Raw genomic sequence first — 26,302 nt, forward strand, 5'->3', positions numbered from 1 at the left:
AACATCAGGACACATCAAATTGAAAAACTTTTATTTTAATAAAAAAAAGAAATTAAAGCAACTGACTGCAAAGTACAAGATTTCAAATGATATCCAACATATCAAATTCAAGGGGGAAACAAAAACTATACAATGCAAAAATGTTAATACAGCTGGAGCAATTATCGCCTCTTCTGGAAGATGTTTCCCCTTCCCATTCCACCACGCCCTCGTCCTCTTGCAGCCACTGGAGAGCACAAAAAACAAAGATGGCATACTATCAGTTTTTAAATGTAGAGTACCTCACTGAACCAGAAAAACTGTTCAGTAACTTTAATAATACATTCAGTACTTTGAGAAGTACAGTGAAGTCTAATTTTGTATCCTTAACACCCGCTTGGCAAAAGATCAGCTCTATCTTAAAGGGGATGTGAAGACACAAATTGAACAACAATGAAACATTTAAGTCAGTGTTTTTGACAGATCCCCTGCACCTATGACAAGACTGTACTTATTACACAAGGAACAGAGCAACACTGACAGAAAGCACTTTTCTCATGGTAGGATTTAGTTATGCTGCACAAACACAAAAAGGCAATCAATGCATGCAGTGAGTTTAAATCACCATCAGTTGCTCCCACTACTGAACATACTGACAGGTGTATCAATCCACTGCAAATTTTCACCCACCTTGTGCTTTAAGAATAGCTGCCTTGCCCCTTCCTGCACCAGATCCCTGGTTCTTGTTCTTCATACTCTTCAGCATAGGAGCATTTTTTAACATATCGGGTAAAATCAGAAAGCGGATTTTGCTGCCACGGATGTAAACTTGCTCCAGCTGTGCCACGCGGCCATCCCGATAAGTCACCGTGATATTAGACATCTGTAAGAAACAGAAAGATCATTCTTTCAACAAATGTAATCAAACTGCTTTTTAGTGTTTTATTCAAATCAACAGTAGTTATCTAAACTTTACAAAGCCATAAAAGGAACAGATTTTTACCATCTGATCTGGGACCAATTTTTAATTAACTGGCTCTTACTAATGCAGCTACCAGATCTAGGTCTCCAGTACTTGATTAGCACAATTCACTCTTATTTTGACACCATCAGGTGGAAAGCTTGGAAACCTTTAAACAACTACGGGGGAAAAAAATAAATATAAACAAAAAACTAGAAATAAATGTTATAATTAAAATAAAAACACCACAAATTGAACCTGAACATTCAGATGTCCTTTTACATTTACCTAAAGGGAAAACAGAGAGACGCAGAGAACAAAGACACTATTATTTGTAATGCAATTCCTTTTAGCCTCATTAAGCTTTTCTATAGGTGTTGCCTTACAAGACCTTAAGCCATTTAGGGGCATTTACCTGAAAATAAAGTAAACAAAACTTGTTCAAATTATCAAGCAGCCTATTAAAGACTAAGCTGTTGATTACTCTAATTAAGGGAGGAAAAAAAAAAAAAAAAAAAATCATAAAAACAATACAGTACCAACAGTTTGGTTGATGGGACCCCCGTAAGGAGGAGCACCATCCACATTCCACTCTTTATCATGTACTGACCTGGCAGTTCATGTTGTCCTCTGCTTCGATCAGCTTGCCTCTGTAAACCTCTCCAGTGTTGGTCTCACAGGTCACAATGTGGCCTTCTGCCTCATGCAGGACCTTGATTGGAACGCCGATGGACATTTTTCAAGAATGTTTCTGGAAAACAAAATTTAGCAGAAGAAATGTTACACTGTGCACATTCACAGGCTGTAAGCTCCTGCAAACGCATTTTTTTTTTTTTACCATCAAACATCACACTCAACATTATATTTAGCCATACAGTTTGGTTACAGTTAACTGGCTTGTTAATTTTGCGATGCGTTTAGTTACAGAAACACCAGAGAGGCAATCAGGAACCATTTCACTTGTCCACACATTATCCTCGCCAATTTATTTTTCACTCGAGTACTGCCTGTGTAACGATAATCAGCTCTCTTATACTGTTTAAAGAGTTGCTGGGAGTTAATATATAACAATCAGTGACCCTCGTTAAGATGGGATGAGCAAGCTACAGTTAACTTCTGATCAATAAAGCGAATCTCTCAGTCAAATCATTGAATATCGAAGCGAGAGGAATTAGCCTTCATTAGCGAGCTAGGCTAATGGACAATAATATATCCTGGTTGCATACAATAATGTAACCCAATTAATGCCATGTGTAACAAATTAAACTTAAAATGACACAAATACGATTTCAACATTAACACTTGCCTCTTTATTGCAGTAATAAGTTATTAGTTCGGCAAATAGACGGAGCCATATTGGCTCCTGAACGAACGCGCTTGATTCACACGCACAAGAAACAAACAACGCTGCTAATGAGCATGGAAAAAATTTACAGTCTCAGTTGAATTACGAGTATTTTTGTTTCTTACCTGGAGTCTATCGTAAAAGCTAGTTTCTTTGTTATTGCTTCTTCTTTTGACGTTGCAACGTGCGCCAGACGCGGTTCCCTACGTTTTGAGCCCTTTTTCCGCCTTCCCACAATGCACCGGCGGTTCAAGCGAATGCTTCCTGTGATGCTCTGCAGTGCATTGTGGGATCTGTATTTTTATGGCTTTACGGGTTCACAAGGAATTTGGATACACCGATTAGCGAAAAAAATGATACATCAAGTGATCATCAGTAGATCTTTGATAGATGCCATTTATTGTATTTTTTTTATTATTTCATAATATGTCATTGTTTGTCATATAAGTTGCAGGAACTATTCTCTTTTTATTTGATGGGTTATTTTTTTTTCCAATGTGTTGACTGATTGTCTCTTGATGGTTGGATGTTTTGTATTGTTTTATCTTTAGACCCAAGGGACAACTAGTGTGAATCTGAATAAAGAATAAAGAATGAGCAGATATTCTAGTCTGTCTCTCATCAGCTATCTGTGAATCTAGTCATACTGTTATTATTACAAGTAACAAAGGCTATCGTATGTGGGAAATTCCGTCCCGAAAGTACACTTTACTGTTACCATTCACAGAACAGAACAGCATCAAAGTAGCTCCCTGCAGGCCGTGGTGCACAACTGAGCAGCTGGATAGATTCAGCAGAGTCTCCAGCTTGAGAAATAGTTTGCTCTCAGATTCTCTGGTAACTTTTTTTAAGTGATACAAGAATCACCAAAACACAAGTTTCAACATTAACAGTAAGGATGGTGACCCATTTAGCCAGGCTGCAAAGAAAAAGTCACATCAGAAGAACTAAGATTTGAAAAAAAAAAAAAACCCAACAACAACAAAAAGAATGTACTAACAAATTTAAGTTTGAGGGGTTTAAAAAGAAGAACATCAGAGGTGTAGAACAAAGGATGCAGTACTTGCAATGGTTACACGGTGCATTGGTGGAGGTGGGTAATTTATGAGGCTGACTGAAATCATCAGCCAGAGAGGGAATGCACAGAGTATGACTCTTTAAATAAACACTGTGGTCTCTGCTGCAATAAATCTTTTGTTACCGAGTTTCTGCTAATTTGCATTTCTTTCTAAAAGATAGCTTAATCCTTTTGCATGCCGGTGTCACACATGTGTAATTTATGGCAGCATGACACACTATAGAGGGACACACTGGATTGTTTTCCTCCAGGTCATCATACCACAATGGCCCCTTATCTTTGTTATTTTTTATGACTCAGATATGTAATATCCATAACCAAATCATTTTGATAACCCTTATCTCATGCTTATCAAAATATCATAACATGCAACAAAAAAAACATTGAAATGAAATGGTTTCACCCATTTTAATTCCCCTCTTGCATGATTACAACGCATACGTTTAAGTTTTTGAATAAACACAGTGCAAGTTAGATACGTACCCGTATTCCTGGAGACCTCTCTCTGGGATTGCTTTAAGGCACATAAAAACTGGTTAATGTAGGTCTTTGCCACAGTGGAAGAGCTTTTTAATGAGGGAAGGGAAAGCATTATGGGATAATAAAAGACACCATCAAATGAACCATCATTTGATTTCCATTGCATTAGGCTCATTGACTGGCGTCAGTGCCAGGCTGCTCTGTAAACATTTCTTACAGAGTGGTCTGTGGTCATGTGTATGTACTTTACCTAGGTATGTGTGTCCTTTTCATAGTGTTATGCAAGCAAGCCTTACTCTGAAAGCATCTACAATACAGGCATATGGGGTCATATCTGTACAGGCAAACAAGCTCTTTGTTTTGGATGGTTAGTAAACAACAGTGAACATGTGTTGCCTGGCACTGATCAAATCGCTGATCACAACAGCAGCAAAACAAACAGAGTTTTAGTTGTAAGTCTTGTGATGTCATCACACTTCTCACTTGTAGAGCTACAACTGAGGAAGTGGAGACTGTCAGAAAACAACTACAGCTCCTTACACAACAGAATCTGCAACATCCCACATCAGATTTGCACACTGTTAGACATCTCCACATAGGATACCACATATTTTAAATACAAAAAGGTTTTTCTACAGAAAAAATCCTAGATGTGCCACGAGCAGGAACCTCTATCCAACCTCACCCATTGTAGCCAACCTCTAATAAAGCTCTGGTCTTCCTCAGAGGGATTGCACCTAGCTACTGGTACAGGTATGTGGATGATCCTCAGACTTCAGACTAGCCACACCCTCAGACAAAAACTGGTTCATCCTAAGAACAAAACTCCCAAACATAAGGCCAGGTTTATAGGAGGAGTAAAGGAGGCCTTCTATTGCCATCTCGTAGCAGGTTTGTTAGAGAAACTCATGAGAATTTCTTCTAACCATGATATTATAGTGCACTTCAGACCCAGCAACACCCTTAGAGAAAAACTGGTTGATCTCAAGGACCAAACTCCCAAAAACAAACTGAGCAACATAGCGTATGCTGCGCAGTGCATCATGGAGAAACCAAGCAGCCACTTGTGAATGACCATCATTGAACAGAGGTGGTGCCTTACGACACCAGCTATCAGCCACCTACAATGCAGTCTTGAGATCCCTTCCCAGGTGCTTTAACCCCTACTCATACCTTCCCTGAGATGACCTCAATAGGTCACATAATAGGGTGGGGCACAGTCTCTGAGTGGTTTCCCCCATAACCCCTGACGATGACCCACATCTTTTTTACACTTTGGCTCATGTGATGACTCGCATGATCAATATTGGGTCAACAACCACCTCCAAGTGGACAACCCACACTAGGGGCTAGTATGGTCTACCACACATCCTGCCATGTGACCTATTGAGGTCACTTCAGCCAAGGTGTTTTTAGAACAGAAGAAGCCTGTTTGATGAGAGGTGAAACATCTTCACAACTTAAAGAAGTCTAGTTTTCTTCTCTTTTCAAGCTCTTCAGAGTATCATAACCTGGATGAGTGACAAAGTTCAGTTCAGTGCTGCAGCACAAAAACACCACAAAACTGTGACATATTTAAAGATGTTTAATTTTGATGGCATGCAAACAACACAGATAGCAAAAACCTGCACATTACAAAAAGTATATTATCTTTAAACGTTAAAGTGCACATAAAACAAAAAGAAACTCCAAACTAAAAAAAAAAAATTTACATAAAAAAACAGGTTTGCTGTCGAGGCTGATTTGCTGAAATTTCACGTTCGCAGAACGTTCTGTGTGTTCTGAGAGCAATATATTTGAAATAACTAAATGTCTTTGTCATGATATTTCTGTGATTTTTGAAGAAAGGGAACAGTCATTCTGTTTTAAGGGGAGTGCCTGTACATTTACAAAAGTAATGCAGCTTCCTCTGTCTTTCAACTCCAAGATATCTGTTGCTCCTCCCAGATATGTGGCGGACGCTGCTGCTTCCTGTGCAGAAGATGCCAAGATACCTGGCTGATGCTGTACTTCTGATGGGGTGCCAGTTGCTTTTTGGTGTCCGTTGGGTGTATTACTGTTAGGTACAGAATCTAAACTCTCATGAGAGGCATTTGATGTAGTTTTCTCAGCACTGGACTCGAGAACATAACTATTTACCATTGTGCCACATGATAAATCCTCTTTACTCGTACGGGCAGATGTCTGCATGATACTAGTGCTCCTTACACCTCTGCCATCAGCACTTTCAACCCCGAACACATGCCCATCCCTCTTTCCCAGGATGTGCTGATAGAGAATCTTGCGAAAGGTATATCTGAACTCTCGAAGGCGGTAGGCGTAGATAAGGGGATTCACCACAGAGTTGGCATGGGAGAGAATGATTGCAATGTTCATCACCCAGATGTGTGGGCGCTCACAGCCCTGGCAAATATGGTTGATGCAATTGATAATGTGCACAGGAAGCCAGCACAGAGCAAACAAACCAACGATAATAGCCAGCGATTTTGCAGCGTGTACTTCCTTCTGCAGAATCGAACGAGATGAGCCAGAAGATGGAGTTTTCTGTCCGGGAGCAGGTACGTGTGCAACTTTGAGGCTCATCAGTCGAAGCTGTCGGCGGGCTGCCATGAAGATATGGATATAGATGACCAACATTATCACCAAGGGCACCAGCACGCAGCCAAAGAAATTGAAATAGACCATATAGTCAAGGGGAACCACTCCCTCAAACAAGCAATGAGTCATTCCTTCAGGGCAGCCTTGGCTTTTGGTGGCAGTGGTATTGGAGTTCCAACCTGTGTAAAGAAAACAGTGATTTATTGCCAGTTTCATCCAAAAGCAAAATTATAGGGTTTCAGTTCAGTTTTCCTAAACAATCTCCTCAGCAGTTAGGACCACTTAAACATGCTTAAATATGTAACTTAAACATGAAAACATAAATAAATAAATGTACGCATGTCTCTCTTGCCACTGCCCGTGCAAATAAGAACACGAGACCTTTCTAGAAATACATCGTTGATGCATTTATCCATTTATACTATACAATGCAATAGAATTGTTGTAATAAGCAGTAAGAAGATATACAGACGGAAGCGGGGCATCCTCCCTTACACAAGAATAATGTTTGCTTGTTTGCATCAATGCCTTTCATTGATGCTGTGTGAAACATGAAACAACCTGTGAACTGGCAAAAAGTTTTCCCCACCTGTGTTCCAGCCAAACATCGGTGTCAGGCCGATGCCCACTGAAAGAACCCAGCACAGTGCAATGATGGCCTTTGCCCTCTTCCCTGTCACCAGACTGTTGTACCTAAAAGTTTGAACAGAACACAAACATCCATTATATATGCAGCCAGTTGCTTTATCTACTCTGTCAGTGATAGCATTCCCTTGAGACAAAGTCAATACAGTTTAAATGAAGAGAAAATTATTTATGTGCTGAAGCATTAAAACTTTATTCATTTAATAAGCAAAAGCAATTGGCCCGCTTTAAAATGCACTTACAGTAATCTGATTATCTCTGCAGTGCTGATGCCCATTTGTAGCTATGGTAATTAAAGACATCACTCATCAAGTGTTCAAAAATCCCTTAAAAAATAAAGATTTCTTAAAATAAAAAAATATGTTGATTTCATTGGGGCATTGAATATTTTCTACAACACAACACTGTTGTGTTACATAAATGTAAATGAAACTGCTGTTGTTGTAAAGGACATTTCCATTAGGTCAAGTTTGAAAATCTGAGCATAAAAAATCATATAGTGGATTTTAATATCAAATAATTTTCATGCTAACATGGGTAAAATATTTTCTGTAATAAACATGTAAATGTAACTACATATAAGCTTATTACTCAGCTGAGACTTGGATTAAGATTCCCACACTTGAAGATGCACAACCGTAGTTTATAAAAACACATTTTTTGATACAACTGGTTCTATTAAACATATTTTTAAATCTAACATTTAAACAACATGAAAATGCTGATTTCAGCCTTGAGTGACATATTTTAGTTTTAAAGGTAAAGTACTGTGCAAAAGTCTGGAGCTACTGCTGATTTCTTTATATTTTGCTTAGAAAGACTGAATTCAAGAACATAAAGTTGTCATATACAAATACATTTATAAATGTATTTCTAATGAGGTCAGCTGCAAAAATAACTGTTCCCATAGGCCAGGTTTTGCCTACTAATGCTCTGCACCAGAACCAAACCTGCAAAATCTTAATGTAGGTGTGGACATGTATTTTTGGTGGCTGGCCTTATTGTATATGTTTCTGTTTCACAGCAAAAAACTCTGGGAGGATATTTAAGTGACTCATACAAATATGATTTATCAAGTTTTGCTGCAGCCAGTTAAGTCTAAATTTAACACTGGAACAAAAGCTTGTGTTGTTTTAGTTGTGGGATTTATGATAGTTGGCATTCATTTATTTAGAATGAGAGAGGGAAATGTCATCAGAAAGATAACACAGCACTGTAAACGCAGTGTAAAAGTTATGTCCTGTCCTGTACCTCTTCCCTTTCCCAGTCCTCACCCTGCATGTTTAGAGTCCAGTATTTAGTATGTAGTATTTTTCAACTGCATTTTAAATTTTTAGTCACAAAGAGATGGTAATTAAAACATAATTAAAATGTCTCTACGCGTGCACCTTAATCGGCAAAAAATAAAACTGGAAATAAGGAAGAATTTGAACGGGTACTATTCCATTAAGCCTGAAAGTCAATACTTGGTATCATTACCTTTATTCTTCAACATAGCGCAAAGTCTCTTAGTTAAACTTTCTTGTAATTTCTTGAAGTAGGCTTCAGGAATAGTTCTCCAGGCTTCTTGAAGGACACTAAAGGGTCTTTTTTGATAGTGTTGCATTCTATCCAGGTATGCTTTCACTGCACTGGCAGTGTGTTTGGGATTGTTGCCATGCTGAAAACTTAGACTAGTACCAATCAGATGCCTTCCAGATGGTACTGCATGGTGGATCAAAGTCTCATGGTATGTCTCTTGTTCATAATTCTGTCAGTTTTGAAAAGGTCTCCAGCACCACTGGATGAAATGCAGCGCAACCCATGACAAAGCCTCCATGTTTCTTACAGATGGCTGTAGACCCTCAATGTCGTATCTAACATTCGATAACCTTCTTGTGTAATTTGGCATATCTCAGCCCTCGTTCCCTGTTTCTTGACACCCGTTCTTCCACTGAGATCATTTTGGATGAGGCTTCAGTGAACAACAGATGCAGATATATGACTTTCAGATACTGTTCATCTGCTCTAAATAAGTTTTTTGGCCTGCCACTTCTTTTACCTTTGACTTATGTCTGTGCTACCTTTGGCATTTTGCACAGATCAGATTCAACTAAAGAAGTGAAAACAAATTATGTATTTTTAATAGACTAGTCCAAAGTAAGGGTTGATTTTATTGGCTCAGTGTTTAGCTCTCTCGGATCTGCCTCCTTGGATTTACTGACCAATAGCTGTCCTTACAGCAATGGACAGTGTGGTCAAGTCTCTAATGTTTTGTGCAGCCACTTAGTGGATCCTTAATTACTGTGGTCTATGCTGAGCACTACATTCAGTCGGTAAATGAAGATTTTAAGAGGACCTCAAGTCTCTTTGCTATACTTTTCCGGATGCTTACCGGATGCCTGTGGTGGCTGTAATTACTTAAATCTTTAAAACGGATACAATTTAAATCTGGTTCTATTATGTGTTGACAAAACACTGGTTTAGCTCCCAAGTTAGATGCTGTTTTCTATGTTTCAATGATTAATTGTTATGAAAATGGTCAAGTACAACGACTGGTTGAAAACTGAGTGAAAAAGCAGCCATTGTCCAAAGAAAGACCAGAAAGCCTGGAAAAACTACTGCTCGAGACCGCTTTGAAAGAAATTACAAGAAAGTCCCCAGGAGGACTCAGGACACGCTGGGGAGATTACATCTCTCGACTAGTTTGGGAACGCCTTGGCATTCCTACTCCCGTTTGAGCACGAAGAGGTGGCTCGGGAGAGGGAGGTCTGGGCTTCTCTGATAAGGCAGTTGTCACGCCGCCTCAGATAAGTGGTAGAAAATGAATGGATGGATAAAAACATTGGAAATATAAAGAAAGAGGGTTTGCTCATGTCTTTGCACAGCACTGTATTGAAATCTTCATATGCACAACTTATGATGCAGGAAAATAATTAATTCAGAAACCTGATTAGGGAAATAGAAGTTGAAAATCACTATGAATTATCAGAATACCCAGCATCACCTTGCATACACTGACTTAACTGTCTGTGTATTTTTGACTGAGATGTTGCATGGCCAAGCTGGTAGCACTAGGCTTCGTAAAGCCTCCTAATAACTACATGATTAGTTGTTCTCTGGTCATAGGTGCTGGGGCTGTGTCACATAAAGACACAATCAAACTGTTATGCAACCGCTTATGCAAATGCGTCACCTGCTTTGGATTATGGTTCGGTGGTGTGTCAGCAGATGTGTTGCAGAAACAAGGAGCTTTGTTTTAAGCTTCTAAATAAATGATCCATTAAAGAGCAATACTATTTGAATGCTGCTGATTTACATGAATGCCAATCATGAAAGCTTTAAGTAGATTTAACCAGTTCACCTTCAACAACACTAATTCAATTAAGCCTGTGGAGCGATGGAGCCATGTTTGTCCGCAGCTGGCCAAATTAGCCTTCAGTTAAAAATAGGATCTCTCTATAATTTAATGCCCTTTGCTACATCACTACAGTGCATGTGAGCATTTGACATCTCCTGCTGATTCTGCAGCTGGAATGTATGATATCTCAGTTGAAGTTTCATTATTTCCTCTCACCTGAGTGGGTTTTTGATTGCGATGTAGCGGTCCACAGCAATAGCCAGCAGACTAAAGATGGAGCTCTGAGTGAGCACGAGGACGAAGCAAGCGATGAACAGGCAGCCGTAGAAATTTGCACAGAAACCAGTACTGAAAACATCACAGATTCAAAAAGGGTGTTTATCACTACCAACCCCGCCAAAAAAAGCAACAGTACATTGTGACAGATCTTGTAGTAAAGGATGCAGGTAACACAAAATTTGTCTCATTTCCAAACTAAATAACAAGGAAACAATACCTAATAGCGATAGCGAAGGGAATCGCCAGCAGTCCCACAGCAATATCAGCGATTGCCAGTGACACTACAAAGAAGTTGGTGATGCTCTGCAGGTTGGAGTTGAGGCAGACGGACCAGCAGACCAGGACATTCCCAGCCACAGACAGGCAAGCAATCACCAGCTCCAGGCCAATATAGACCAGATTCGGCATGGTTGTTTTATTGAACGTTTTTGCTTTCTTTGTGCCGTCATCCCACACACTCAGCTGCTTCACATGTTTTTAGACAAAATACGTGCTCGCCAAACCACATGGTATGACTGAACAACAGAGCGACTGTGTCACAAAGGACAGCCAAGGCAGGAAGTTCCCACCACAAGCCAGCACACTTTGAGGTCTTCTCGCACCCTTTGGCGTCACAAACCCTGCGTCAGTCTGTTTGTCTTCCTCTTTCTTTTTGTGTCTTAAAAAAAAATCTCTGTTCTGTTGGGTAAACTTGGTCACAGGTGGCAGTAGAACGCACAGGAGGGAAGTTTGCACAGTGGCTGCAAAATTAAGAGCAGTGTTCTGGAGAGAGAGAAAGAGAACACAGTATCTCTGTAAAAACAGATTGCAGGCCGTACACATACACATACACATACAGGTTTTGAAAAAAAGACACAAAAAAAAAGCCATTTATCTCTAGAAGACAAGGGGGCAGGTGTTTTTTTTTTACCATACAGGGCCAAAGCAGACAGCCCAACAATGGACCTTTTATTTTAGGAAAGATTTCCCAAAACCCTTCTACGTGCTAATCATTCCCCAGACAGGCATAGTTTCCTGTGAAGTCACTGATAATAACGCAAAATAAACCACCCATAAATTTCAAAGAAATTGTTCTATTACTGGATTTTCTTTGCTAGGCGTTTTACAACATTTCTCGACACTGTATGTTAGGTCTATTATAGGAACACATTACAAACTGATAACCTTCAAAAATACGCCTGTATTCAGTTTGCTAAAGTAAACCACAGGGTAGTGAGAAGGAGAAACAGGTCAAGGATGCACTGAGCAGGTAGTGCATTATTGTTCTTTCCCCTACAGGCAGGGAGAAATGGTTAAAAGAATATTTAAACCACAACTAATAACTAAACGTGTTGTAGACGTTCATGTGGAAGCCTGCTTGGAATTTTAATGAGATATTGCAGATTAGTGTGTTGAACCTTTTTTTCTTCTTTGTAAAATGTTAAAACACTATGTGTGGAGTGAACAAGTACTGGTCCAACCCAACGGGCTTAATCATTTCCGGACTGAGTTTATAAAAAGACTGATAATGCTTGTTGCTGGAGGCCACAAGACTAATTTTGCATAAAGCCCAGAGAAAGTAGGGAAACCACCTAGCTCAGCTTTGTCTAAGACCAACAATATGCCTTACAGGTTAAAAAGCTCACTTATTAAACTACTTTATCTCATTTCCTTAATCAATGCACAAACCGACAAGACAGTTTACATTCTGAAAGAAAAAAAGCATATACTGTAAATGTTAATGATCCACAGCAAACTATCTCAGCTTTCAAATAGAAGATGTAATTTTTGTTACTGACACTTATAAATGACTTCAGTGTGTACAGAAGCAATGGGATACACAGACGTATATACAAGCAGTCACTTGCTAGTACTGGGTTGGACTCTCCTTTTTTCCTGTTATAAGTCCTGTTGTAATTCTTCATGGCATAAATCTAACAAGGTGCTGGAAATATTCTTCAAAGATTTTGGCCTATGTTGACACAATAGCATCACACAGTTGTTACAGATTTGTTGTTTGAAAATCCATGATGTATATATCCTGTTCCACCACATCCCATATATTATCTATTGGAATGAGATCAGGAGACCGTGGAGGCCAACTGAGTGCTGCAAACTGAGTTGTGTTCAAGAAATGCATTGTCCTAATGGAAGAAAAAAACTGGCCCAGGTGAACTGCTCAGTCTCTTTTCCACTCCACCTGACATCAACCTATTGGTGATCTTTGTGCTTTGGTTAGATTGAGTTTAATAAATAATTTTATATTTAAGTAAACTTATTGCATGAATTCCCTCCTTGTCATCTACTTTGAGCCAGTTTGTGTTAACCTAGTAACTTAGCATGTGGTTTGCCAAATGCTTATCTAGTTGAACTCGGTTTTGAGTACAGCTAAAGTAGTTGTGGTATTTATCATTGTGACTAATATCCTATTGAGTTCTACACAAGACAGCATCAGTTTGGATTTGTTGTTTTTATTATGGGGTTGATGTTGGAAGAGACCAGCATTAGTATTGTACTTGCCTGTTACATATATATATATATATATATATATATATATATATATATATATATATATATATATATATATATATATATATATATATATATATATATATATATATATATATATATATATATATATATATATATATATATATATATATATATATATATATATATATATATATATATATATATATATATATATATATATATATATATATATATATATATATATATATATATATATATATATATATATATATATATATATATATATATATATATATATATATATATATATATATATATATATATATATATATATATATATATATATATATATATATATATATATATATATATATATATATATATATATATATATATATATATATATATATATATATATACATATATATATATATATATATATATATATATAACAGGCAAGTACAATACAGGAGTGCATGCATCACAGGAGTGCATGCATCCTCCTTTGTACGCTTAATTGTCTGAGCTCAATAACAGACCAAACATGTTTTCTCTTCAGTGTGACAGAATGTGGTTGAAGACAATGCCTTGGGAGCATTTCCCTGGTTTCCAGGAAGCTCCCAGTTTCTGGTTCCTTTTTGGTGCTGGTAGAATTGCATAAATACCCACCACAAGTATCTGTCTGAAGACCAGGGTTAAGATGAGGGTTAAGATCAACTTATACCGAATAACTAGGATTAGGGAGCATAAACTCTGTGGCTGCAATGTAAAAAAAAAAAAAATCCTAATATAAAAGTATTTTACTGTGTATTTTACAGTTTTGTTCTGTTCTTCTAGAATATCATTAAATTTACATAAATAGACTGTGACATCACATTTCAAATCACTGTAATGTAATAAAACATAATTTTCTTGTTTTTTAAATGTATTTGTCTGTACATATGCATATTTAGACTGTTAAAATACATTCACAAATGTATCATGATTTCACAAATATGTGTCCATCATTTGAAAGATTGAACTGTTAAATTCAAATGTAATGCTATGAAAAAATATATAAAATGATTCTCATAAACTTTTTTTACATCAAATAATTATTATTATTATTGCTATTTAGGGTGATCGTGGCTCAAGAGTTGGCAGTTCGCCTTGTAATCAGAAGGTTGCCGGTTTGAGCCCCGGCTCGGACACTCTCGGTCGTTGTGTCCGTGGTCAAGACTCTTCACCTACTGGTGATGGCCAGAGGGGCCAATGGTGCGATATGGCAGCCTCGCCTCTGTCAGTCTGTCCCAGGGCATGCAATCCATTATCATTTAAACCAACTGTTAACTGTATATTTCTGTACATTTAAGTATTATTATTCATATTGCCACATTCATTGACCTTGTTTATAGGTAATTTCATTGTTTAATCACATTAACATGTTCCTAATTTAATGTTTAAAAGCACTTGAAAAAGGCAAAATCCCATGTAAAATTAGGGCAACAAACTGTATTGTCATTACTGAAAATAACCGTATTTTTATGAGAAAGTTATTTTCTGGTATTTTCTGGTATTATTTTGGCGCCCCAGCTGCCGGAATATTACTGTTTTTCTAGGATTTTTTTTTTAACAGTGTGGTGCTTCACCATTGCATTTGTCTTGTGGGTTTCTGGCCTTACTAAACACATGGCTGGACTGATCTTGTGGTGTAACTATGTTGCAAAGTTAACCTTGAATAGCGTTGTGAAATATTTAGCTTAGTAATTTTTGTCTGGTAGCTTTGCGGTAGACCTCATCAACTGCTTTGATTTGCTGTGAGCTTTGTTGTAGCTTGGTTCCCTCTTTGTTAGTGTCTTGGACATTTTGGTTAGTGTGGACGTTTTTGTTTGTAGGAACCTTGTTGTGTGTTACTGTGGTTGATGCTCATACTTTAATTCCAGCTTTGGTTGTCTGTCGCTGGAGTTTTGGCAAAGCAGTGTTGTGTGGGTGTGTATGTGGTGTTGGGCAGCTCTGATGAGATCTGGTGCTCATTTAGGTACCAACGATTAGATTTTCACTTGCTGTTTCGAGGTTAATTGATTTTTTTTTGCTTTGTTTCGTTTTTTTCCCCCTTGTTGAACCCATTTGCAAGGATAGATTTGCTATCTAGGGCAGATACTACTTGGACTCTTCTGTACACAGACACGTGGTTATCGTCTGTGGGCCAGGTTCTGTGGTTGCCATTTTAATAAATGGGGATGTTTTAATGTTGCCTTCTGTTATTGCTTTTTCTCTTTCCAGAATAATTTGAGATGCCAAAGTAAACTACTTGCTTGAACGCCCTCCTTCTCTCCTACTTTAAGCCAGTTTGTGATAACTATGGCATTTAACGATGTTTAGTTGCCACTAAGGAGGCCAACGTGTGCCAAGGAAATATCAGCGGACCACTATTAGCAGCCTGATAAAAAGCAGGAAGGATCCATGCTTTCATGCTGTTTGCACTAAAATTCTGAAACTACCATCCAAATGTTGCATTAGAAATCTAGACTTATCAGACCAGGCAATGTTTTAAAGTTTTGCCAAGTCTGTGCAAACTGTAGCCTCAGTTTCCTGTTTAACAGGTTCAGAGATGCTCTTCTGCATGCCTTGGTGTTTAACGGGTGGTTATCTGAGTTACTATTTCCTTCCTATCAACCCAAAACAGTGTGGCCATTCTTCACTGATCTCTGGCACCAACAAGGCATTGACGACATGTGACATTGCAAGCCACTTAAATCACCTTTGTTCCCCATTCTGATGCTTGGTTTCATGGCTACCTGACAAAACACATTGAGGAGCTGGTATGTGTGATGTAATATGAATTGTCATGGGGGAGGTCTTTATCAGCAGAAAAACCTGTGAAACTCATTAAAACCTATTTAAACATCCACAAATCTATGACCTCCTTCACATTTTCCATAGCTGTCCAATGGGCCAGATTGGAGTCTTTTCCAGGCTAGTTCCAGCCTTATATTTGGCACCTTTATTTTAGATGATCTCAAGTTGTTGTTGTTTCATAGTATTCTCTTAAATGCCTCCAGTCAGAATAAACTAAAAGTAATATTACATTGAGGAATATTCTTCAGAGATTCAGCAACAGCTTCTTAGTACTGACCCCCTCTGCATTAAACTCTAAACTTTCCCTTTACCCTTAAGTGTAGGTTGGCTGATTGGAAGCTCAAGGGTGTAACTGCTGTTGGAACATGGTAATGATGCCTTCTCAGTTTACCTGATCAAAACATTGATATGATCAAATCTGACTTTCTTTTTCTTTTCTTTTTTTTAAGTTTCCTAAGCTTGATGTGAATATCCGATTGTCGAATCAGTGCCAAGAAATAAGGACTGTGCAGTCTGACGCTTTCTTTCAGTTCTGAAAGAGGAACCTTATTTATTTTATACGAAATAAAATAAATATATAATCTGTGCCCCATTGCTGGACTGATTGCACAATGAGAAAGCCCAAAGACTGATGTCTAGGATAAAAGACTTTTCTTGAAAAAAAGAAAAGAAAAAAGAACTATAGTAGACTTACAATACACTGATAACCAGCATGTTCTTTTGCCTGAGATTATATTTTTGAGGTATGTTTGTCTTAAAACAAATGTTCAATTTCTGTGAGCCGATAATGACATGGTCCTACCAAGCCTTTTTTTTAGGTTAATAATAAAACATGTTTGGTCATTTTTATTGATTTCATCTTTATTATACCAAAACTATTCTGAGAGAACAGTGGAAGTTACTGAATACAGCGAAAGCAAACTCGATACAACCAACTTCCTGTAGAGGTGTGAGGTCTAGATACGAGATAAGATTTGACTGAAACCAAACGCATGACAATGAGACGGTACATGCTTTTAGCGCGTCATATCAACATAGCAGATGAGATAGAAATTCCCAACCTTTATTCAGGTGCATCACTGCCCAACAGTGTCATATTACTGATGTTAAGCAAACACTTACTAGAAATGATCATTGAGGGCTAAATTCTTCTATAAAATGTTGAACTTTTAAAAAGAAAATTACTAACTTGACTAGCCAACACAAACCTTTATGTCTAAGGCAGGAATGCACAGATATATTTAATGGACATCAGTCCTGGGTGTAGCTTGTGGATGATACAGGTCAAAACACAATGACATTTACAGTCAGTGTCAGTTATCTCCAGTTTCATATCAGCTTTGTGCTGTGGCTCACTATGGTGTCACGAAGATCACAATCACATTATAACAGTTCAGATAATATTTCTATTTTTCCATGATGCAAAGGGGGAACAAATTATATATGGACCAGTATGTATATAGCACTTTTCTATTTTATATGAACACTCTAAGTAGTTCTTAGTACAAGCCTTATACACACAAATTCCTACAGGCACCTTGTTTAATGCTGGAGCGTTTTTAATGTAACATTCACACTCTGGTGAATGCACTGGGGGCAACTCGGGGTTCAGTGTCTTGTCAAGGCATGTCTTTTGTCCTGCCTTGCTTCTCCCACCACAACTGGTCGTGGCAGATGGCCGCCCTTCCCTGAGCCTGGTTTTTCCTCCCCACTGTTGCCAAAGTGCTTGGTCATAGGGGCTCATATGGTTGTCGAGTTTTTCTCTGTATGTATTATTGTAGGGTCTGCCTTACAATATAAAGCACCTTGAGGTGACTCTTGCTGTGATTTGGCGCTGCATAAATAAAATAGAATTGAATTGAAAATTGAAAAGGATTTTTTGACACGCATAGAAGGGTCAGGGATCAAACCACTGACCTACAAAAAAGATGATGACCTCCTTCACCACCCAATTCACAGCCACCCGATCCACATCAAAAACACCATTAACAAAAAAAATAAATAAATAAAAATGTAAAAAAATATATATACACATAGGAGTACTGGTATCAACCAAAATTGGTTTTTTTTTGCATGTGTAAAAGTGTAAAAGGTAAGAGTTATCCATCCTCATAAGCTACTTTGACCTCCTTGCATCAGTAAGACATAAAATACTTCTATTCATACTTAATGCCTTTTAGGACTGTGACTCAATTTCAGTATTAAACGTAAAATAATCTGAAAAATGTTTTAATTATTGTAATATTTGTAAGATAGTTTTTAAAGTTTCAGTTTTAAGTTTCAGCTTAATTTCATTGCAGTGTATTGAGTAATATCAAAGAACTGCAAAGCCGTGCACGGAAAATAAGATTTTTCCCTTTCAGTGCTGAGCTACATTGAGTGAATTTGATTTAAATATAGATGTATTTTCCATACTCTACTTAGACTAAGTAGCGATATCCTGTGTGTTACAGTTAATCCCCAAGCATTATCATAAATAGATATTTTATTGCTATATGCCTAGCATCTGTGCTGTATGCTCTGTAGATGTGCTCTTACAGCCAGCAAAACATATAAAGTGAAATAACAGATATTTATTGTCCCTAAAGACATTCATGGATGTTTAAATACAGTTTCAGATGCACATTTCTTACTCTGCTGACCACATACTTGCAGCTCTACTTGCATTAATCCCAGCAGTACACTGGACCAAAGTCCGACTTTTCCCTCTTTTATTCTCCTACTGGAGCTTTCTTAGAAGCAAAAGGAATCTAAAAACCAGGCTTGGTCCAGCAAAACTGAAGCCCCGACTATGTAGCAAGCAAGAGACTGCATGAGCATGCAACTTTCAGAGTTTGATTGACAAAACTAAATAGGACTTCGAGCTTAGAGACTATAACATAAGATATACAATTTGAGTTTACCTAATACTTTTCCAGCACGCTTTAGCAAAAAAACCCAAAAAACTTCCCCTTCACTTTACCATTATGGTCATAGCTGTACATATATATTGATTCTCATAGCAGCCTTGGAGGAAGTGATAAGAAAATACACATCCTGCTGGAGGGGATCTGCCAGAGTCCTGCCAATCAATGTGCAAGGTCACCAAAGTCAAAGGAAAACAAAAATATACTCAGTAGTATAAGAAAATTTGGTTTTGTTACTCCTGGCAGCACTGTGGGTATGAGGGAATGAGGAATGAGGGAAGAACTGATCTGACAACATACTGGGAATTCCTGACAGCAGGAACAGACAGGACAACGGAGAGGTAAACAATGTGCAGGGCAACCGAAAAGCTTCAAAACGGTGTAACATAATATTTGCCCTGTGATGGAAAAATACGTACTAACTACATGAACTGAAGTACAGTGAATGCACTGCTTCATCTTATTATAGCAAGTTTACTACATTACTACATTTTTCAAACTTCAGCCATGTTAAAAAAATAATTAAAAAGTCTGCTATTTTCAGTAAAACGTCCCCACTCCATTGAAATAAAATTTTAATATATAAAATAATGACACTTTGATTTACTGGTTGAAGAATAAATAGTAATCCAAGCGTGTCAGACGTATTGATATTATTTGAGTGGGCGTTTACCCGGGAGACACCTGTTCCTCTGTCAACTTACTAATAACTTTATGTCTGAACAGGAAGAAAGCTATTAGTCATTTCTTACCTTATTTTTAGAGCGATTGAGAGAGGAAGCCCCTTTTCCTCCACGTCTTCAGATGATCGCTGTTCCCGCAGTAAATTCAAATTTAATAAATTAAATGCGCCGAAAAATTTAAAAAAAAAAAAAAATGGCGAAAGAAACTGAATCAAAAAGGGGGGAAAGAATTTAAACCGGCAGACGAGGCAGTGCGTATATTTGACAGGAGAAGTCTGGAGGTGAGCACCGAGTCGATGCAACAGGAAAAAGCTCACCCGCAGGCTCGCCTCGCTTCTCGAGTGTGTAGGCTGATTATGTTGCTTAAGTTGTGGGGACATAAATCTGTTTAGTCATACTCTTTTGGGTCCCGCCTTCTTTTTGAGAGAAAAGCCAAAGCCGTTGCTATGAGCCACTCATTTTTCGAGTGAGGACTGGACTCTGGTTAAAGTTAAGAAAGTGATATATTAAGGTAAGGTTTGGAGTTGGAAAGGCTTGGAAATAAATTCAGGTCGGCGCAGTGTTGTTGATGTTAGAAACACGAGTGTGTGTGTGTGTGTGTGTGTGTGTGTGTGTGTGTGTGTGTGAGCGGCTTGGAGGAGTGGAAATAACCGATCATAGAAGAAAGAAAGTGATATTCAAAGAGCAGAACTCAATTAAAATAAATAACACACCGACTACTACTTCCATATCAATAAATAAACAGCCATAACGTCTCTTCTGAGCTCGCCAATTGATTTATTTAGGCCGAATTAGTGTGTTTGTACATTACACAGTCAAATAGTACTATAAACTGTGAATACCCTGAATGATTATGCGCGGTGGAGTTCCTCTATACTGTACTGAGTGATTACCTGTCATAGACCAGACTGCGGTATGTAAAGTACCAAAGAATGCTGTATGTAAAATGTCAGTTTTTATGGCATCCTTTGTGTCATGTGACGAGTTTATTATATCTGTGGCTTGGGAGTCAGATATTAGTTCTGGCTCCTGCTTCTAATAAATTATGCATTGATGCATTGTATTATTTCTAAGAAATAGTCCCTAAACTTTACATTTGAAGTAAAAAAGCTGCTCTTACAGGCTCCAAAACCAATGCAGATAGAGTTATGGAAAACCAATATTACACTCTACTTAAAGACTTCACACTGTAAGCAGTGTGTGTGTGTGTGTGGGGGGGGGGGGGGTAAAATGGGGAACAAGTATTTCTAAATATCAAAATGCAATTCAGGACTTTATCAAATGTGGTGCACATTAAAAAAAACACATGGGACAAGGATCATCCGTACTGAATGGTGGTAATCTTTTGGATGTTCGGGCATCACTACTAAAAAAAGGAAGAAAGATGGAAATCACTGTATGGGTTCAGAAAAACTTTAAATAAAACAACAACAAACAAAGTTTGTTGGTGCATCCAAGTTAAACTATGCAGGAATCTCAAAGATGCCAAAAACTGTAGTCCCTCTAATGATCACTTGAGGCTGGCATCAAAAGCGATTCATTTCCCACAGAGTCATGTTAAAAATACAAAGGTTAACAAACTATACAATCTTATAGGTATAGTTTCCCTTAATAACATAACCTTTCAGATACTGATGAGGGTTACACTTAGGGAAGTGGCTGCTTTGATTGACAGATGTGGTAACAAAGGGAACTGTAACCAATACCTGTCCGTTAGTGCTCATGTTCTCTAATTCAACTCACTGACCGAAACCTTTACACTAAAATGCTTTTAGGAGCTCATAATGGAGTGATCTGATTTAATATTACAGCTTGCTGTGTCTTAAGAAGCTTGTGCTTTTTTTAGTTTCTGTATAGTGAAATTCAAGTATTTAGTAACTGGCTCCATGTGGTGTACACATTCACTTAGCTAGCAAAAGATTCCCCATTTCTGTCCCAGGTGGAAACAAACATTTGGGGGTTGTATAAGGAAGGGTATCCGGTGTAAAAGTCTCCAATATCAAATATGTGCTGATACCTGCTGTGGCGGTCCCTTGTAAATATGGGAGCAGTAAAAAATAGCTTACTTAGTATTAACTAGAAAATAGTTTTGTGTATAAACAAAGCTTCCTAAACTTTATTTATGGTTCCTAAAAAAACAAATGGCGTCACTAAAAATGCTAATGTTTAACAACAGTGGATGATGTTATGGTGGCCATGTCCATTTTTTATCTACAGTCTATGGTTAACAAATCACCATGTAAGGAAGAAATATTTATAAAGAAGATTCAGCTACCAGCTTCTGCAGGCCGAGCTCATTTAAGATGAACTGAGGAGAACAGGAAAACTGTCAGAGCCATCATCCCACGAGCCCAGGAGGAGAGGGACCAACCGGCTTGTTAGCAGCACACTGTTAAAAAGTGACTCTGAAGAGAAAGAGTCTAGGTGCTAATCTGTCAGGCATTGAAAAGATTTGATACATTCTGAGAAAAAAAATACAAAAAAGGCTGAAACTTTTATGTTACACAAGAATGGAATGATGTTTTGATTGATTTCCCCAGCTGCCCAAAAATGTGCAGAGTTGCCAAAACATGACGTGAATCAACACTGTGGTAACGCTGTGTCCCAACACTTTGGGGTTTCTAGAATCAAAATAAAATCTCAGAGAATTTCTCCAAATAAAAAATTTATTTAAAGATTTATTAGACACAAACGTCCCCTCTTTAAATTAAATAAATATTTTAAACAATTTAGAAAAATGTTCAGTGTTATTTTTGTGGAATTTCAAAATGTTTCTTTAGCATTTTTGTACATAAATTTTTGATGGTCAACATTTTATAAATGTTGAACATCCAAAGATTTTTTTTTTTTTAACAAACTATCTCAAATGATAAACATGATGCCCAGCAACATTATGATACACATGTAGTTAATGTTGTGAACACTGTTTAGCCTCTAAGTTTTCTGGATAAGACTATCCTACTACAGACTTCACAAAAAAAAGGGGAGGGGGGTGATTTTGTTTAGATACAGGAGATTTTATTTAGCATTTTGTGTACAAACATAGGCCGCAAATGCCTTCCAAACATGTTTGCCCTCAGAATACAGTATTCCTTTTTTTTTTTTTTTTAATTATTCCTTTTTACAGTTCTACAAGCAGAACATTGAATATTTAACAGGAACAAGAGTCAAAAGTTGAGGAATAAAAAAAGTGTTGTTGGTCACCAAGTCTCATCCTCACCTTTACATCGTTATATGCTCAATAACGCAAAAGAATACTTTTTGAAGGTTGAAGAAGCCTAATTTAATGGCAGCATGTTGTTGAAGTAGTGGCAGCAGAGGGTCACTGTTGTGCTGTGAAAATGCTGTGAGAAATAGCAGTGTCGTGTACAGTAAATGCAAGAGATTTGGAACTTTCATATGGAAGAATATGCACTATATGATCAGAGTACTCCACAGAAAAATTAAACCTTTTTTTTTCTCGGTTGGGACTGAGGTTGTGGAGGGAACTGTATTATGGAGGGTACATGCAGTTACGGTGACAATCAACAGACCAAAACAATGCAGATTTAGAGTAATATAAGACTCTTTTCTCCTCTACCACATACTGTACTGATAGTTTGGATTTTCAAAGAGACTAGAGATGTACCGCCTCAATCCTCAACGATCAGCGGACGCCACAATAAATAAAAGAGAAACCAGATTATGCATACTCTAGTATTATACACATTATACAACTCTATGGAAAAAGTAGGAGGAGTCTGAGTTCCAGGAACTCACAGAATCTACCTTTTAAATTAAGAAGAACCTGCACTTCCTATTAGCTAGACAATCACAGTGGCCAGTCTGTTGTTCAACACAAATAACTAAATATGAACTGACAATGCAGGAACTGAGAGTTGAAAAATGACTGCAGTTCTACATAGTCGGGGCCAAATAGAGACAAACAGTTGTAACTCTAAGACGTAAGATTTTCCCAAAGAAAGGACACCAGATAAAGACAGTTTTTGAACATTAATTTAGCTTTAGATGGCAATATCTTAAATAAATAGATCCAGGCTGTGCAAAAGCATAAATAAATAAAAATAGAGGATATAAAACTTAAGAAAATAACAAAGATGGACTTGGGGAAAATGTTTTGATCCATTGCCCTAAAAAGACAGACGTTAACACAGTTTCTCTTTTAACATTTTGTGCATCACAGTCAAATGAAGGTGGCAGGTAGGACAGGCATGGAGCTGGGAGTATGAGCTAAGACCACGCTTAAGTTTAAGGTCCTGTCTTAGTCGTCAGTGAGATGAACGATGTGTGGCTGTCCTCAGGAAAGGCAACGGGAGAACGAATGTTTTCGCAGTCAGCACTATCACTGACATTCAGAGGCCCACGGGCGCTAAACAAAAGCATAAGTGTCGAGGCACGATAGGGTAGAGTAGAGCAGGCAATTAGGACTTCCTATAAAGGTAACAAGTGTAATAATGAATAAATGACTGGCGGTGGTGCATTCGGCCTCTCACAACCTACACGAGTACAGGCAAGAAAAATATCTTTCAGACGCTGCAAGGGCAAAGCGAGAGCAAATGCGAGGTTTAGAGGGTTCATCTGTGTCCGAATGCAAGAACTGTGTTTTCCATCATAATTTACTCATGTGTGCTTTTCCACTCCATCTTCATCGTGGCCACAAGTACACATGAACCCTTATCAGATCCATTTAACTCATTCATTGGTTTTACAGCCAGTCACGATATCAAGCCTTAAATTGGCTATAAAAAGTAAGCAGTATAAGCAGTAGTGATAGAAAAATCTTTAGGAGAAAAAAAGAACAAAGAAAAGATAAAGATCCTCATGAACTACATCCCACATCATGGATACAACACAGCAATAGCAGGAGCGCACAGAAATAAAATTAACAAAACATGCCTGCATGTTAAATCAATCATACAGAAAAAAAAAAAACATTTTAAGAGCTCGTCTCTAACTTGGCCAATGAGTTGTGGACAAATAATTAGGAGGACATTTTGCCATGTGTGTGCAAGCAAATCAATATTCCTTCATTTAAGACAAAAGATACGCTGTTCGCTGGACATAAATGCAGAGTGCTCAGGTCACTTGTAATACAGTAGTTCTAACATTGCATTAGTGCACTTCTGCAGCCACAGATTAAATGGATACAAAAGGAGACAACGCCATGTGTGTATGAGATGTATCATGACATTGCATAATGTCTACACTAGACAGGCGATCTCTGGATGGGAGATGTCCTGATAAGGACCAGCTAGCAGTCAAAGAGCTTCAGTCTTTTCCACAGCAGCATACAGTATGAACTACAAAATGTGTGTTACCTCCATAATATTAATAATAATAACAATATCGAAATGAAGAACTGATAGAAGAGCTGAGCAGTTTCAATTAGAACAAGGCTAAATCTTGCTTAATTACCGCAAGACTTGAAGTCAAGGCTAAAACGTACTACTTTCTTAAACAGAAACCAAAGTTCACATAGAAAAAACAAAAAAACAAACCAATTTCTCCACGACGACCCCAAAATAAATTACAGTAACAGCAACAATGATTATACTGTTAACCAAAAAGAAAAATACAACTTTAAGATTATGTACATGTATTTTATCTGTAAATACAACTGCTTCCTTTTTCCTAACAAAAAAACCCAAAACAAACATATTGATTTGGCAAGACGTCCTATGTTACAATGCGAAGGACATTTCGTCAGCAAAGATATGAACACGGACAATTCCTATGTTAGAAAATATATTGCTTCCTGTGCATTTAAGCTGAAGACTACTTTGAGACACAACACAAACAGAGGAAACTTGCTTTTGTGGTCGGAAAAACTGCAGGCAGTCAGACTGCAGTGTGTTACAAATCACTGGGTTCACTTCACCAAGCCGTAGCGTTTGACTCCAACCGGGTTTGTTTACGTTGTAAACACTTTAACATACAGGTGTTGGATTCCTGTGATACAGAAAAAAACGAAAAAGCCAGCACGACGGCGACAGCCACTCGCTGACTTTCAGTTCCATTAAATGTCTGCACTTGTTTGAAAGAATGCGCTGAGATTATGTAAGACATACTTAGGATTTTCCTCAACTGGACATGAAGCAACGTTTGAGATGGAGAAACACATTTTGCAACAGTTTTTCCTGCGATTGTTCAAAATAAAGACGTACAGAGAACAATGCCCAAATGGTCGTGGAGATTCTGATTTGTTGGCGAACCAATTCCTGAAAAATCAACAATCCTGACTCGTTTTGTACGATTTTGTTCATTCGAACTTCTCGACTTATGAACCACAACTGTGTAAAAGCTGCAAAGGTTCACCGCTGAGACCAACAAAAACCAGGTGGTGGATGCATTACACTGGAGGTACATGGAATCATACTAATTATCAGGTAATGACAGATAGGAATGGCAAAGACCTCACATACTCTGTACTTAAGAGGCCCAGTGGCGCCCTCTTGTGTTCGAGCATCACTGGAGACAAATCCTTCCCAGCTGCAAAAGCTGAGCGGAGTACAGTCAGTCAAATAAAAAACACACGACAGGAGGCTCGCTCTGAGCCAGTGTCCGTCTCTTCTTCACACAGCGGTGGTCAGAGTCAGCGTTAGCTCTATACTTCAGTGGAGAAGAGGATGCTCTGTCGTTTACTGTCTGGGGTGGGAATCGTCTCCAGCTGGAGGAAATACAGCAACACCTGGACCTGT

At 38.0% G+C, this 26,302-nt stretch overlaps 3 protein-coding genes across 4 annotated transcripts in view; all 3 read right to left on the bottom strand.

The window, feature by feature from the left end:
* Positions 1-14: 14 nt before the first annotated feature.
* On the bottom strand, positions 15-2,555 carry snrpd3l (small nuclear ribonucleoprotein D3 polypeptide, like). Its single transcript, XM_031758816.2, has 4 exons — positions 2,411-2,555; positions 1,551-1,691; positions 670-862; positions 15-226 (listed from the first exon to the last, which is right to left on the bottom strand). The coding sequence occupies exons 2-4, from the start codon at positions 1,674-1,676 to the stop codon at positions 162-164; spliced, it is 384 nt and encodes a 127-aa protein (XP_031614676.1). The 5' UTR covers positions 1,677-1,691; positions 2,411-2,555; the 3' UTR covers positions 15-161.
* Positions 2,556-5,413: 2,858 nt separating this feature from the next.
* Positions 5,414-20,048, bottom strand: adora2ab (adenosine A2a receptor b). 2 transcript variants are annotated; one of them, XM_031758861.2, is made up of 5 exons: positions 19,674-20,048; positions 10,923-11,467; positions 10,643-10,774; positions 7,031-7,134; positions 5,414-6,620 (listed from the first exon to the last, which is right to left on the bottom strand). In XM_031758861.2, the coding sequence occupies exons 2-5, from the start codon at positions 11,111-11,113 to the stop codon at positions 5,662-5,664; spliced, it is 1,386 nt and encodes a 461-aa protein (XP_031614721.1). In that variant the 5' UTR covers positions 11,114-11,467; positions 19,674-20,048; the 3' UTR covers positions 5,414-5,661. The 2 variants fall into 2 exon arrangements, with proteins under 2 accessions (XP_031614721.1, XP_039470237.1); XM_039614303.1 differs by lacking the exons at positions 10,643-10,774; positions 10,923-11,467 and having other exon boundaries at positions 19,674-20,047.
* A 2,552-nt stretch (positions 20,049-22,600) lies between these two features.
* Positions 22,601-26,302, bottom strand: part of bcr (BCR activator of RhoGEF and GTPase) — a 92,027-nt gene continuing 88,325 nt past the window's right edge. Inside the window, exon 23 of the mRNA XM_039615222.1 lies at positions 22,601-26,298. Coding sequence (XP_039471156.1) covers positions 26,209-26,298 — 90 coding nt within the window. The 3' untranslated portion in view covers positions 22,601-26,208. The remainder of the gene's footprint in view (positions 26,299-26,302) is intronic.

This window comes from Oreochromis aureus, linkage group 7, assembly GCF_013358895.1.
Source record: "Oreochromis aureus strain Israel breed Guangdong linkage group 7, ZZ_aureus, whole genome shotgun sequence".
NCBI lineage: Eukaryota > Metazoa > Chordata > Actinopteri > Cichliformes > Cichlidae > Oreochromis > Oreochromis aureus.

Excerpts from the sequence above, each read along its gene's own strand:
- adora2ab (XM_031758861.2), bottom strand. The coding sequence starts at position 11,113 with ATGCCGAATCTGGTCTATATTGGCCTGGAGCTGGTGATTGCTTGCCTG. Across the intron at positions 10,775-10,922 it reads CCCTTCGCTATCGCTATTAG|TACTGGTTTCTGTGCAAATT; the intron begins GTATTGTTTCCT and ends TGATGTTTTCAG. Across the intron at positions 6,621-7,030 it reads GATGTTTGGCTGGAACACAG|GTTGGAACTCCAATACCACT; the intron begins GTGGGGAAAACT and ends TTCTTTACACAG.
- snrpd3l (XM_031758816.2), bottom strand. The coding sequence starts at position 1,676 with ATGTCCATCGGCGTTCCAATCAAGGTCCTGCATGAGGCAGAAGGCCAC. Across the intron at positions 863-1,550 it reads AGGACAACATGAACTGCCAG|ATGTCTAATATCACGGTGAC; the intron begins GTCAGTACATGA and ends TGTTTCTTACAG. Across the intron at positions 227-669 it reads AGCTATTCTTAAAGCACAAG|TGGCTGCAAGAGGACGAGGG; the intron begins GTGGGTGAAAAT and ends TGTGCTCTCCAG.